Raw genomic sequence first — 15705 nt, 5'->3', positions numbered from 1 at the left:
TGCCTTTTATTATAGAATGGTTTATGGTTTTTGTTTCTTTTTATGAACAGATATTAAAATTTGCAGAACGCTTTGCCCAAACCAGCTTAACTTCATTTTACATTTCTGTTCTTAATACATTGTATATTATGTACATATTTTATGTTGCAAGCATGTTGTATTGTTTAGTATAAAATAGTTAGTGTTTTATTTGTGTGGGTAGAACTGTTATATTCTGTAAAAGATTTATCAACTCTAATAGGTTGGTATGTTAACATATCATAATGACATAAACGGTTGGGTAACATAGGCAACACTGAGTAAAGTACACTTTTTGCAAACGAATAAAAAAAAGTTTGTATGTTGAAGTATTAAAATATAAACACGTTTGACCTTGTTTTAGTTGTGTGGAATAAACAATGTGTTTTTAAAAAGTCACATTTATAATATTGCATCAAACCAAAATAATTATGTGTATTGCTTAGCGAACAAAATGCAATAAATAAATAAATAAAAAACTTGTCTTCTATCCTCGGGCCACTCTGTGTTGTCATTTCTTTTCATTTTCCTCCAGAGATTTAAGTTAAACTGGGCTTGCTGGACAGATAGCAACAGTTCTGCTCGCGTGGCTGGCCAGCTCTCCGGCTCTCTGATTGGCCAGAGGTGATTACAGGCACGCTTCAGAGGGCGAACAAACAACGGGCATAAATTATGCTAATGAGATGGTCGTGCGGCACGGGGCAGACCTGATGCAAACCATTCATTCATCCTTAACAAAAATGCCAAAGCGAGGGGGGTACGTCCATTGTCTCACCAGGGTATATAAGGCAGGTGAGGCCAGTCGTGTGCCAAGCTCACAAGCTCGCACGAGCTGATTGAGGGGTAAGAGCAAGACAGACGCGTGCCTTAAACTTCAACACAAACTATCTGCAGGACTCTGCAAGACCTCGAGCACCCAGTTTCATCTCCCAGTCCACATAAGGTGTGTATTGGCAGGATTAAGCAGCCTCAGTGCTGCACGCAGATAACCTGGAATAATTTCTGAGCTTGTTTTTCGCGTATTCCTAACTTGAATCTTGCTATTTCTCCAGGTTACTAATAATGGAGACTGTCTACTCCGACATGGACACCTCAAGCTGCGACTACTCCTTTACGCACACGGATGATGAGGACTCACGCAGCAGCCTCCACTCCGCGTCCCCCGCGTCCTCCTGCGGCAAGCCGCCTGCGTCTCCAGCCGAGCTCCAGCAGAAAAAGAGGCGCAGGGGGCGCGCCAGGAACGAAGCCACAGTGCACGTGGTGAAGAAGAACCGCCGGATGAAGGCCAACGACCGCGAGAGGAACAGAATGCACAACCTCAATGACGCCCTGGATGCCTTGAGAAGCGTGCTGCCTGCCTTTCCCGACGACACGAAGCTGACCAAAATCGAGACTCTGCGCTTTGCTCACAACTACATCTGGGCGCTTTCCGAGACCATCCGGATCGCAGACCAGCGGCAGAGCAAGCCCAGAGACCCTGCCCTGCTGCTGCCAGGACTAAGCTGCATGAAAGATGCGCCCAGCCCCGGAGGGGACTCTTGCTCCTGGCCATCCGAAGCATCCTCCTCGTCTTCATCCCCGTCTTACTGCAATTCAGACCCGGGCAGCCCCGCAGCCATGGACGATTTTGGATACTTGCAGACTAATGTAATTTACAGCTACCACAACTTCGTGCCTGGCGTCTATTAATGTGACTCAAAGCGTTCTTATCATGTCTGTATAGAGTGTGCAGAAGCGTGTAGAGTAAAATCAGAGGACTTTGCTGTTACTTTTCTAATAGAACCAAGAGCACACAACATTAGGTATTCACTGTTTGCCTTAACGACAGTTCACAGATGAGAATGTTCTTATTTTTGTACGTTTTGTCACCGATATTGATGCCTTTTCCGATACCTTTGCACTTTTGCGCATTCTTTGGAGCATGACCTTAAACGCCTGTTAGAGAAAATGATAATTTAAACCAAGACAGATTGGCCTTTGCAGTCCAAGGTGAAAAGTCAATATTACAATTTGTAGAGCGATAAAGCAGAAAAACGAGCGTGAAAATTCAGTTTCAACGCTGTGACAATAGACTGAATGGACAAGACAAAGATCTGGCCTTACTCATTATATATTTTGACCCGAAGAAACCTCTCCTGTCTGGCTGATCCGAAGCAGAGTACAGTTACGACTGCTTTCCCACCACTTTCTTTTTGTTTTATTTATTTAACCTGTTGCTTTCCTATGCTATTGTATTTTTATTGTATATAAAGAGATTTATTCTATTATGTATTTACCTCAAAATATAAATCTGGTGCAAACGTGTTTGTACGAATAAATATAATGTTTTTTTACAAAAAAAAATTATGTGCTTGTTTTTTTTCTTTCTTTTTAATGTGACTGAGATGCATAAACAACTCATAGCAATGTCTGACAACATAATGGACATCATTAATGAGCACATCCACTGAAGCGTCACTCTGGGTCACAGCGAATAAAATAACGGTTATGCAGCAGGTGCATGGGTATAGATCGGAGACACAAAGTCGACGCATCATCTAATCTGTCAAGCAAACTGCTAATGCATATTTTACACACGGTTGCGCTTGATTACATCAAACCATCGAAATGAGTTTTAGTCATCTCAAAAATATAAACGTCAACTGATGTGCACATTGTAAATCTTTATTGTTACAAGTGCACGTGACGTCAATGGTCTTTCAAAGTTCCACTCTGCAGCCTTTATAATAATAATAATAATAATAATAATAATAATAATAACAAAAGAAACATAATTCATTAAAATTTATGAAATTATATAATGAAAATGTAGGATACCGACCCATTTGAGGTCTGTTTGTTAATTTTAATGTATGAATAATAACACAGGTGGATAATTGAAGGCCACGTTGTGACTTAGAGTTCACAAAAACTGTGTCAAAAAAATGGCACTGTGTCAAAAAAAATTGGCACTAAAACAACGCTATAAATAAATAAATAAAATATTTCAAATGATTCAAAATAACCGATTCATACTTAGTGCTTAATACTGTAAGTGGATTTTAAATATAGCCTAAACGTACCTTAAAATTATAACTGTTATCTTGATAAATATTTTATCAGTCAGTTAAAAGGTAATTCATAGCCTACTATTTATTTGAAAAAAAAATCCCGTTTTATGACACTGTAGCCTATATTTAATGAAATTTGTTTTCTCATAAAATACAGTTTGATAACAGTAAGTCAACAAGCACACACTTTGGGCAGTTTTACATCATTTTCTAAAAATGTCAACAATGATAGAAGTTTCTAAAACACCAGTTCATTTACGATCATATGTGAGTTCAGATAGTAATCAGATGTACGAACATTCCTTAATCCATTGCACTTCTTTTTTTAATAAAAATAGATATACAAATTATTATAGAATTCTGCAAATTATAGAAATATATTCTGCTTATTTTTGGAACTCATGCAGACAATCCTACATCCAATTTGGCTCCCTGAGAGTTTTTATTCCGTGCACGTTGTGTATGTGTGGATCAGTTGGTTTCTGAAAGGGTTCAGGTTAAATCCTCTATTTGGGAGTTCCGCATGAGGTCCAGCCAAGGCTCTTGTATCTGCACGTGTCGGGGATAGACAAGTATAATAGCGCGTGCTGAAAGCCTCGGGGAAGGGCGCATGCCAGCTGAAACTTGAAAAAGGGGCACAGGCATGATTTTTTATCACCCTCTCAAGAAGTTCATTTTACAGACCTTCACCGCACATCAAACATCCACGCGGAGTCGTGTAGCTCATTCACAAAAGTAATAATCAGCACTGGACTTCAAAGAACAGCGCCTTTTCCTTCACAATTTATGTCTGCATTGACATTATGACTACATCTCTTTGTTCTCAATCACAGCGGCATAAGCTTTAAACTGCTGCCCTCAGAAATGCACCTGCAGTCTCTTCTTTCTTTATTATATTCTTTAACACACCATCCACAACTACACATATGAAGGGCATATTATCATATTAGCAAGTGCCAGTATTTTGGAATTTCTGTGAAAACTGTGATTTAAAATTTTCTTGATGGCTAAGTTGGTTGACGGTTCATATATTTGTATTTTAGAACATTTTTTCATTTTTAACACAGAGAATATCAAAGATAAAAGAATAACTCATACAGATGAGTGCTATTCTCTCTCTCCCCCTTCCCTAAGGGCTGAAAGCCTGTATCAGTGCAGAAGGGCTCACTCGGGTCACAGGTCACACAAGGGCAGGAGACCCCTCACCTCCCAAGGAGATGGCCTCCCATGTCAACGATCACAAAAACATCAAAACAGCCTTCATGTTTGTACAGCTATTTGCACACAGCTACATATCGCAGCCCTTCAGAGACAGACATTATGCCTTGGGAGGTACATATACTTGACCTCACTTCTGTCAGAAATATCACTTGTATCACTTCAGTGAAAAGTGATTGAAAAGATGTAGAGCTATAGTTTAGCTGAACATAAAGAAAGGGGGAAAAACTGGTTCCGTCTCAAGATTCCTTCACATATGCAGTGAAGTAAAAGAGGATAATGGATGTAATTCTTTCACTTTAATCATGTTTTGAGTAGTTTTTAAGACTGGTTGTAGATTCAAAATTGTATGATATTTTGATAATGTTTTACAATGAAGATTAAAATATAAAATTTGCTTGCATCTCTGAGACTTTTTTTCTATTTTGAGAACCTTTCACGTTTCTAGAATTTCCAGGCTGCAATAGAAAAGATGAAATACATTGGTTAGTGGGTTTTTGCATTCATTGTATGTTCATCATTAATATGTTTGTTGAATACGAACACTCATGCTTTCATTTTACTTGTGATGTTTATAAAGAATACTTCAACATTTTGGAGAGTAGTGTGCAGCATCTGTCTTGTCTCTAAAGCTCAAGAGGAAGCATCACTAAGAGGAGAAAATCGCCCCACAGCAGGAGGAGAAAGAATCAGCATGAAGATGGACGAGGCTCTTCAGTGGAAACTTAACCAGAGACCCCAGAGAGTCATACGAAGGCACAAAAAGCTCAAAGCAAGGGCCAATTAAACTATAACTGCCAGTTAATGACAAACAGAAGGTGGAAAAGAGGGGAAGGGGATTAGAGACAGCCTAGGGAGCCAAAACTAAAAAGATCATGATCATATCATAAAGCGTGATGGAAATATTAGATTACATGAAATGTGATATTTTTAATAAAAAGAATTGCAAATGAATTGCATTCTATAAGATGAAGGAGATCAAGAAATTTTAGCTCTGAAAAGATACTACAAAAAATACAAATAATGATAATAATAATAAAAAATAAATATATATGTATATATTGTTTAAATATTATTATGAATAATAATTCTCCCTGATCTCTTTCTCTCTCTCTCTTAAAATAATATTATTAATAAAGTTCCATTATATACATAAGTTATTCAGTTGTTTTAATTTGAATTCAAATTAGTTTATTTTTATTCAATTTTAATCCTTATTTCATATTGTACATTAAGCTAATCATTGTTTTTTAGACCCATTTATAAAGTTAACTTAAACCATTTATATTATATAATCTTTGTCATTAACTACATTTTAAGAGATGAGAGGAGATATTTAAATCAAGAAATAAATAAATATAAAGCAATATAAAGATATCTGTAAATTTTAATACTTAATACTAAAATGCATTTACATAGGCCTATATATTTGAAGACCAATTGGTGTTTATTCATAAGGCTTAAGGAAGAAATGCCTCAATGTGCAGAGTTTTAGGCATTTTTAATGTTTATTAAGATGGCCAGAATGTAAAGGCTTGACCAGAAGCAGTGCTTGGATTCTTCCTTTTCCTCAGGCAGGCCTGATTGCTTGTTTTGGGTTGTAGGCTGCTCTCCTGAACCCTGGAGATCTGTGACTAATTCTGTTTGGGGCCTTCTCCTAAACAGAGATTAACAGATGAGTGCTGAAAATGGCATGGTCCTGCCCTCTGCAAAACTCACCTTTAGATCAGTGCAATCCTTCCCTTTAGCACCTAAACAGAAACCTTCACACCCTGTGCTCTGATGGAGCTGAAGTCACTGAGAACAGCAGCACGGGATCATTAGGGAAGCTAATGGTTTGTTTGGAAAATAGAGGATTAGTTTAAGTCTGATTCGGGAGACAGGTGTCAAAAACTGCTTTTTCTGGCCATGTACTCTGAAAAGCAAAGAAGATCCTGGAATTGATGTTTTATATTTTACTGTAGATTTTGAGTAAATGTTACATTAACAGGTAGATTTTATGCATCCACATTCCAGTTAAAACAATTTAGCTCAACAGAAAGCCATCAGAGAGGGCTTTCATTCGCTTCTTTCAGAGGTCACAATGGGAGAGTATTGATCACACTGTAAATTCCTGAACATTGTTCTCAATTTGTAAACCCACTTTATATGCTTTGTCTGTTAGAACTAAAGCCCCACTTCTCCAGACCCTCCCTCTGAATCCTCCTACAGTCAGTTTTACGACGGTTCAACCTTTGTTTTGTCTTCTCTTGTCCGTGGAGTGGAACCACCGAGTGCCCGGAATGTCAAAAGTCAAAGGACCTCTTGGCCTTCTTCAGAGGATTCAATCCCGGCCAACTGTATTCTGCCACAGGCTGCTCGACTCATCCTGTCATACACTTTGAGCATCCTCTCTTTGTGCTTTCCACTGGACTTTATGAAGGTGGAAATGAGTCCATTAGTGTTTTATTTCTTGCTAGGAGCAAAAGCTGCTTTCTCATGGATGTATCATAATGGTGAATTTAGCCTAAAGCATACAAACCTTTCCTTCAATCAACACTCGCTTTTTTGGGATGCTAATTCCAGCAGGTCATCGCTTTGATTTGCAAATGCAGAAGAAAGCAAATTCAGCGGGTGCTTTGACAAACACTGAGAAGTGCAATTCATACTGTAAGAAATGTGAGGTATTATTATGCCCCTAAATCATTTTATTTATTTATTTGTGTTTGTTTGTTTAAATTTCAAAGTAAACATCTGTATATCAAGAGGTTCGTATTTTGTCTGTATTATTAGATTTAAATTTAAGATTACATATGAGTACATCAAAACAGATATTTTAAAAGAAGATGGACAAATTAATAAATTCTATTATTTAAATAAATGTAATTTCAGAAGGGTAAATGTTAAAATGTTCAGCCAAAAAAAAAGTCGTTGTTTTGTTTTGCGTTTTTGTTTTGTTTTATTTGGAAATAAATAATATTTTATTTAATGATGCATTAAATTGATCAAAAGTGATAGTAAAGAGATGTAACTATAATGCACAAAATATGTATAATGGTTTCCAAGCAGCACAATCGTTTCCACCACTGATATTAAAAATAAATGTTTTCTTGAGCATCAAATAAGCTTATTGGAAACATTTCTGAAGAATCAGGTGACACTGAAGACTGGAGTAATGATGCTGAAAATTCAGCTTTGCATCACAGGAATAAATTACATTTTAAGATAGATTCAAATAGTAAACAGTTATTTTAAAATGCAATAATACTTCAGAAATGTTCACTATATTTTTTCAGCCATTGCAAGATTAAGAGACTACAAATCTTATCAAGCCCAAATTGATATTCAGAAAATACACAAATCTAAACTACTAATTTGGTTTCAAAGAGTTCAGCTGAAAAATACGTCTGAACTTTCAAAGCACCTGGGCTCTTGTGTCTTAAGTGACCACTCACTAATGCAAAGTGGTTGTATTTTGTATATCTAGTGCTTTGGCGACACCATAATGCATTGGCGCAGTGGTCGCCTCATTGGTTCAGTCATTTGAGAAGCACATACACCTGTACTGAGGCAGCGAGTGCAGATGTTCCTCTATGGTAGATTAGGCATATGTCACCCATAACCCGAGGAAGAAGCCATCCTGAGGAGTTCACTTTAGAACGAGAGGCAGACAAAGACACAGAGGGCCCTTGCCCGAGGGCTGCCGGTTCCAAGTGGCTGCCTGCAGTATGTAAAGATATCTTGTCTTCATTTGTAATGGAAAGCCGCCAACACACACCTACATTCTGCCTCAGCCTCTAAACACACATGCATGCATACATCCCCATTCGTACCTTTGTGAAGACTTTTTCACGTGTGACCATATGACAAATCTCATTTCATGTGATAATATAAACTCTACGGTGCATTTTGAGCCTTACTGGAAGCAATCGGATCATCTGTACAAAAGAGTTGACATTTGTCACAAATTGACTTTTTCTTTAACAGGAAGTTATTTTGTTCCTAAAGCATTTTTGATTATTTACATGTTTAAAAGGACAAATTCTAAATTTTTAATGTGGACTCCCTTGTGGAAATGTAATATATGGAGCAGATCTTCCTATATCAAAAATTATATTGCCATATATGTTACCTATAAGGCCATATATTTCACATACGTACATTCTCTAGATGAACATACATTTATAACAAAATCCCCATAGTAATATCTGTACATGTGCATATGTTTTATATGTATATATATATATATATATATATATATATATATATATATATATTATTATTATTTTATATTAGTTTTTAGACCTGCTCAGATTTCGTTATAGCGTTGGACCAATCGGAAATAAGAGCAAAGGTCTGTTTAAATGCAGACGGGAGCTGCGTTTGAATTACAATATTGTTTTTTTCCTAGTTGTAGTGATGTTCACACTCGCGTGATGCCTTTTGAAAACCTTAGGCCGGTGACACACTGGCATATTGCACCTGTCAAACATAGTCTATTTTGCCATTATATACTGTATATATATATATATATATATATATATATATATATATATATATATATATATATACACACACAGTATATTATTATTTATATATGTGTTAGTGTGTGTGTCAAACTTTATATATACAAAAATAGAATGTTTACATTATTTTTTTCCACTTGACTTAACTATACATACATATAAATATTTGTGGATCCAATTTAATCCTTCCTTTAATGTGTACCTCTTTTTTAAAAACATAAAATGTTCACCAAGGCTGCATTTATTTTATCAAAATACCATAAAACTGCAATACTGTGAAAATGATTACAAAGGTTTATTTGAAATAGAAAAAAAAAGATAAAAAGTAACAAAAATGTTTTTGACTCATTCTGACCCAAAACATTTGAATGGTAGCATATATAATCTAATGAATTTGTTTTAATGAATTTAAAACAATTAATTTACTTCGATAGCAGTCTCGTTTAGCTATCAGTCACATGATGTTATCATAATATGCCAATACACTAGCACTGCGCTTGAAACGGATGCATCTCAAAGTGGCTTTAAAGTGGAGGGCAGCAGGTTACAAGAGCTGCAGATTGTGTTAAGTGCTGTCTGATTAGACTGGAGTGGCCACCGCTAGAGGAGGAGCAGCTCGCACCGGTATGGCCACGCACTGTCACCTGCACCTCACCTGCCCCCTCCATCTCCCTCAAGGGCCAGAGGAACAACCCATGCCCCCGAGCCCACGGCGACAGGAAAGTTTCCATCAAAAGCGAAGCCATGCAGCTGCTGGAACGCAAACTTTGATTCCCTGCAAATAGATGGCTTTTTCACCCCCCTCCCACTGGAGAGGCAGCTCCTCCGAGACTCCAGATAAAAATCAGGGAAATTCAATCCAAGCCACAGCTTTGGATAAACAGATGTGATTTTTCCCCTCTCAGTGCTACGCAAGATAACCTTTCCCCCCGTCTTCAATCTCTCCATGACCCTGCACCTGCACCAACGCTATGCCACGGTAAGACTGATGTCTCACTCTGCTCTCTGCTGACCTGGAATCACAGATAACTATCCAATTAATCAATCTGGTGGTAAGAGGCTATTCTGATCATATCACCTGTCAGCTGTGACTGATGCCATTCAGCAAGCATGTATCAAACCGGTGACTATAATACCAGCTGGAAACAATTCAAATTCAAGGTTATAGCCTTCTATAAGCACTTGACTTTTTTTTATCTTAAGGACCAATTCTCACTCTTAACTAGTTGCTTATTAACTTGCATAATAGCAGTGCTTTATGTGGCCCAAAAGAGGTGCCGGTACTCTATTATAGCCAATACATTTTTTTTTTTTTTTTGATGACTCCCCTCATCCCCTGAAGTAACAACAACTATATTGATGGGGTTTTATATAAAGCAGTCAACAGGCGACCTTAATAATAAATCCTTTTATTAATTTGTGGATTTGCTTGAGCTAGAAAGAACTACTGAACATAAATAAAATGTGCAAAAGGATTTTGAAAAAATACCCTTAGAAAGAGCTACTGCATTTCTTCATTAGCTTGCGTCTGACCTCCAGCGAAATCATTCCGGCTTGGTGGGATGTCAGCTAGCAAGTCAGCTGATTATGATCGTGTTCTTTTAATACTCAGAGTCTGAAGCAGTACTAAATCTCAATCTCAGAATCTCAAATGATTTGCGAACCCGCTACGAACTCCCGAACTGATTTGCGGTCCCGCTCCGAACTTCCGAACTGATTCAAATGATTTGCGAACCTGCTCCGAACTCCCGAACTGATTCAAATGATCTGCGAAGCCGCTCCGAACTCCCGAACTGATTCAAATGATTTGCGAACCCGCACAGAACTCTCGAACTGATTCAAATGATCCGCGAAGCCGCTCCGAACTCCCGAACTGATTCAAATGATTTGCGACCCCACTCCGAACTCCTGAACTGACTCAAATGATTCGCGATCCCGCTCCGAACTCCCAAACTGGTTCAAATGATTCACACTCCATACTCCGAACTCCCAAAATGACTCAAATGATTTGCAAACCCGCTTTGTACTCCCAAACTTTACTGAAAGGTAAGTTGTTAACAAATAAGTATCAATATTTCCATTCCGAACTGCTTTCCACATCAAAACATCCACGAACATAACCAGGTGAGCAGATCACTCTCTCACTATTTGATTGCTATAGTCTTTATCCACTAATCATCATCATCCACCAATCAGAACACACGAGAGATCTTTGACCACAGCTGCTGTGCTTCAAAAGCTCTTGCAGCAGCTCAACACTGTTTTTCTCTGAGGTGGTCGATCACATCATATTGTGGTTAATCTTGCAGATCATGATTTATATCTACTCTTCCTCTCCCTGCAGTTTCTTAATATAAAGATTCCTCCTTTGAACTCCCACCTCTTCTGTGGGTTTTATTGTTCTGGGTCTGAATTTGGGCTCCTGGGGTCTCAAAAAAGAAACATTTTTAATATCCAAGGTGAACGTTATGACAACACACTCTTAGAAAAATCTGACTCAAATGATTCGCGAACCCGCTTTGAACTCCCGAACTGACTCAAATGATGCGCGAATCCGCTACTAACTCCCGAACTGATTCAAATGATCCGCGAAGCTGCTCCGAACTCCCGAATTGATTCAAATGATTTGCGATCTCCAAACTGACTCAAATGATTCGCGAACCCGCTCCGAACTCCCGAACTGACTCAAATGATTCGCGATCAACAACTGATTCAAATGATTCGCGATTCCGCTCTGAACTCCCAAGCTCACTCAAATGATTCGCGAACCCGCTCCGAACTCTCGAATTGATTCAAATGATCCGCGAAGCTGCTCCGAACTCTCGAATTGATTCAAATGATTCGCGAACCCGCTCCGAACTCCCGAACTGACTCAAATGATTCGCGATCCCGCGCCGAACTCCCAAACTGACTCAAATGATTTGCGATCCCCAAACTGACTCAAATGGTAGGGTAGGATAGGATTAGGCAATCCGGTAGCAACTTGAACAAGGCAGGTAGTAATTCGGCAGGGGGTCGAAAATGGGCACAACACCTATACTCTATTATAGCGATTTTTTTTTTGATGACTACCCTGCTGAGGTAACAACAACTATATTGAAGGGGTTTTATATACAGCAGTCAACAGGCAACCTTAATAATAAATCCATTGTATTAGTTTGTGGGTTTGCTTGAGCTAGAAAGAACTACTGAACATAAATAAAATGTGCAAAAGGATTTTGAAAAAATACCCTTAGAAAGAGCTGCATTACTTCATTAGCTTGCGTCTGAGTGTACGCGTTTCACACACCCTCTCCGGCCACATTGAGTTGTTGACACTGACAGCAACAAAAGCGACGCATGCGCTTTTCACTTGTAAAACTCAAGGGTGTATGGGTAATGTAGTCTCTGCTCCCGGTGGGACGAATTAGGAAGCGTGGCATTGTGAAGGGCGCTCTGAAAAGCGTCAGCGCAGGCAAAAGATTAAAACCTCTATTAAAACAGATGTCCAAATGAGCGTACCGGTACGCTAAAAGCACGTTCTGGACGCACGGAGAGGTGGCGGTATGCTCAAGAGCTATATTTGGAAGTGGCGGTACTGAGTACCGGTGCATACCGGCCCACTTAAAGCAGACATCCCAAGTCTCCCGGAAGTTCCGGGAGTCTCCCGCATATTGAAAGCGGCTCCCTGAGACCCGCAAATTAGTTAAAATCTCCCGGAATCTAGACCGAGCGAGCCAAAGCGCGCATGCGCAGGGCAGAGAGGGAGAGGGAGCGAGAGACCTTGCGTGTGTGTGCTAATGTGCGTGTTTGCGAAAAGCATGTAAGACAGAGAGCATCCTGATTGGCCTGTTTCTGCAAATCAACCAATCAATTGTCAGTGTGGGCTGGCTTTTATCTCTTCTCCCGAACAAAATTAATCAGTTATGTCTATCTAGAAACAGGAGCACCATGGCAGAGGGAGAGTGCCACAAAAAAAAAAGTATACAACACATTTTACGGCAGACTACACCAAAGTGTGTGTACCCCTTATAGATGTAAAACATAATGACAGTCTTGCTCAAGCATTTCCCATGGCGGGTTAAATGATTGCAAAAGGCATGTTGAGGTGAGTTGACAAGTTTCACTTCATCTGCATATTATTCAGGCTAGTTGCCAAGGCTACATGAAAACAACAAACTCTTTAGACCTGTTTAAAGTTGCAGTGGACGAGGTTCTTCGGGATACCTCCCTCCCTGAAATGACTTTTTGCAGGTTGGGATGTCTGTTAAAGCACTGCATATTGGATGTATAGTAAGGACCATTTTAGATCCCTTAATCCTAAACTGAACAACTACCTTACTAACTATAATAAGCAGCAAATTAGGAGTTTGTTCAGGGAAAACTCCCTGTGTTCTAAAGTGTTACCTATTTATCCTTTTTCCTTACAATCCTTACAGAATTAAATCATGTAACATATGCATATACATCGTAAATAGTATATATTGCTAACTGGTGGTTTTAAGCCCACTCCATAATAATTATATTTATATATTATAATATATACATAATATAATATAGTTTCTATATAGAATTTGAAAATAACTTGAACATTTGAAAACAACAAGACATCACGTGTTTAGGAAAGCAATATACAAATAACACTATACAAATGAAAAAAAAAATACTTTTTTGAAATTCTTCTTTTCTTTTCTTTTTTTTGTGAGCTAAACACAATACATACTTATGGTTTCAAGCATTTTTCACATTTTTCATTTTTCATTTAATTTGATTTTGAAATCAAATGATATATACATGTAAACAATGTTTTTGAGATTTTTGACAAAATACAAGGGGTCCCTGAGGAATGCTGAATATCTATGTCAACAATATGATTTTTTTTATGGAACTTTAAAATAACATATATGCAAAAAATATATATATATTTATAAATATTTTCAACTTGACTATCTTTTATATTCCCTCATATAATATCTGTTAATAAATAAAGACATATGGTTATGTTTAATTAGTGTATGTGCTTGTGGATCCAATTAAAAAAAAAAATGAAATGCGGTCCTCTTTAAAACTACTACTACTAATAATAATAATCTTATGTTCACCAGAGGCATTTATTTGATTAGAATACAATCAAAACTGCAAGACTGTGAAAAATTATTACAATTTAAACTATTATTACATTTTATGTATTATTTATTTATTAATGATAATAAGTTGAATTTATTCATATTATTATATTTTAAAATGTAATTGATTCCTTTGATGCAAAGCTGAATTTTGAAATCAGATGAAAACATTCAACCATGTGTCTGAAAATGCAGAGAGAATACAAGGGGTCCCTGAGGAATGCTGAATATTGATGACTGAAGGATCCGATCCACGAAGTGTCCTTTCAAAGCAGCCAATTAAATCATTTCACAATCTTGATAGGCAGCTAATCAAATCATAATGGTGTTTAGTGATATTATGAAAAGACTACAATCTCCACATTATGCTTTACGAAGGTGCTTTACGAAACGACTTATACAGATGTACATAAACATTCACAAACATACATATGGAAAGAGCTCCAAAACTAAAAAGATAAGTATAGGCATGTGAGTCAGTATTAAAATAAATGTAAAAGTGTTTTTGTCATGCTCTAATCCGCTAGGTCCACATCACGACTCCTCTCAGAAGACCAATCTTGTTTTTTTACTGTCTGAGGGCATCAATGGGCCCAGGCTATGGGCTTTTTATGAGAACTCAATAAGGCCAGCGGAGGTCAAGCCCTCCTCCTTGTCTTCAACAATTACCATGAAATTCTTAATGTCCACACAGCCGAGGGATCCCCAAATTTCAGAGTGTCATCCAGAGGGCGAGGACTCTGGCTGTGCGTCTCTGCGGCTCTCCTCCCATCATGCCCTGCTGCGGTGTGCAGAAGTTGAAGGTGCAGCAGTCTCCGGCTGAACCCATGACCCCTGCAGACTGTGGAGAGGAGCAATTTCCAGGGCAATAAAAACCACCATGGCAACAGAGATGCTGTCTGTGACTCATGGCCTTTGGGCCGCTTGATATCCATAGAGAGGCTTTTCTGTGACCGAATGCACATACGCGAGCTTGATTTTATCGGAAAGGCCTGTAGATATCACAGCGAATATGCACTGTGCGAAACGAAATGTCACGAAAACAATTCACGACATCTAGACAACTGAAGCCTCTTGTATTTTTTTCTTTTCCAGCAGTCGGTTAAATAATGAAGCCCATTTTCTACCTTATAAAATCAAGCTGAATCACCCCCATTCACATGAACCGCGCGTCTGGTTTGAGAATTTTTTTCTTCGTTTAAATGCACCGTGACGAAAAGTATAAATCAGACGTTTAAGTTGGCCTGCTACATGGCAAAACAATGCCTCGTGGAGAGGAGATGAAGAGGGTAACGCTATAATGTAAAATAGTTAAAAGCTTATTAGAGCCATTGAAAGGCAGCGTGATTTCCACTTTGTTTCGGAACACCCTGAGCTCTGCCTTTCAAGTGATTGTGAAGGGGGCAATTCAAATCTCTTTGGGTCCATATGAATGAAGGCCTCTTAAAGCTCTTTTATAAGCCAGCAAATTCCCCACAGGCTATGCCCTTTAGCTCTATTACTGATTTACCAAAAGCATTCATCTCCAGCCTTCTGCTTCTCTTCTCCCATTGTTCTCTCCGGTCGCCCCAGCACCTGACAACTCTAGCACCAGGCTTTCTTAGCTGCTGAAAACGTGCAGGCCACAACCACTGCGAATATTGCTATATATCTTTGGACGCCTTTGCACCGCTGCACATTTTACAACAGTTAAAAAGCAACGAGGACAGAGTCGGAGTGATTGATTCTGCTCACCCACGGGGTATAACATTCAGTAATGTTAACATAAATGGCTGAATGAGGCGGACTCCTCTCTGGACAGAAAGGGGA

General features: G+C 38.4%; 1 protein-coding gene across 1 annotated transcript; it reads left to right on the top strand.

The window, feature by feature from the left end:
• The first annotated feature begins 556 nt into the window (after positions 1-556).
• LOC127971840 (neurogenin-1) lies at positions 557-2316 on the top strand. The gene is made up of 2 exons (XM_052575091.1): positions 557-961; positions 1071-2316. The coding sequence occupies exon 2, from the start codon at positions 1081-1083 to the stop codon at positions 1705-1707; it is 627 nt and encodes a 208-aa protein (XP_052431051.1). The 5' UTR covers positions 557-961; positions 1071-1080; the 3' UTR covers positions 1708-2316.
• The last annotated feature ends 13389 nt before the right edge of the window (positions 2317-15705 follow it).

The sequence above is a fragment of the Carassius gibelio genome, chromosome B14 (genome assembly GCF_023724105.1).
Source record: "Carassius gibelio isolate Cgi1373 ecotype wild population from Czech Republic chromosome B14, carGib1.2-hapl.c, whole genome shotgun sequence".
In the NCBI taxonomy this organism is placed as follows: Eukaryota; Metazoa; Chordata; class Actinopteri; order Cypriniformes; family Cyprinidae; genus Carassius; species Carassius gibelio.
This window is presented reverse-complemented; position numbering and strand designations above follow the sequence as displayed.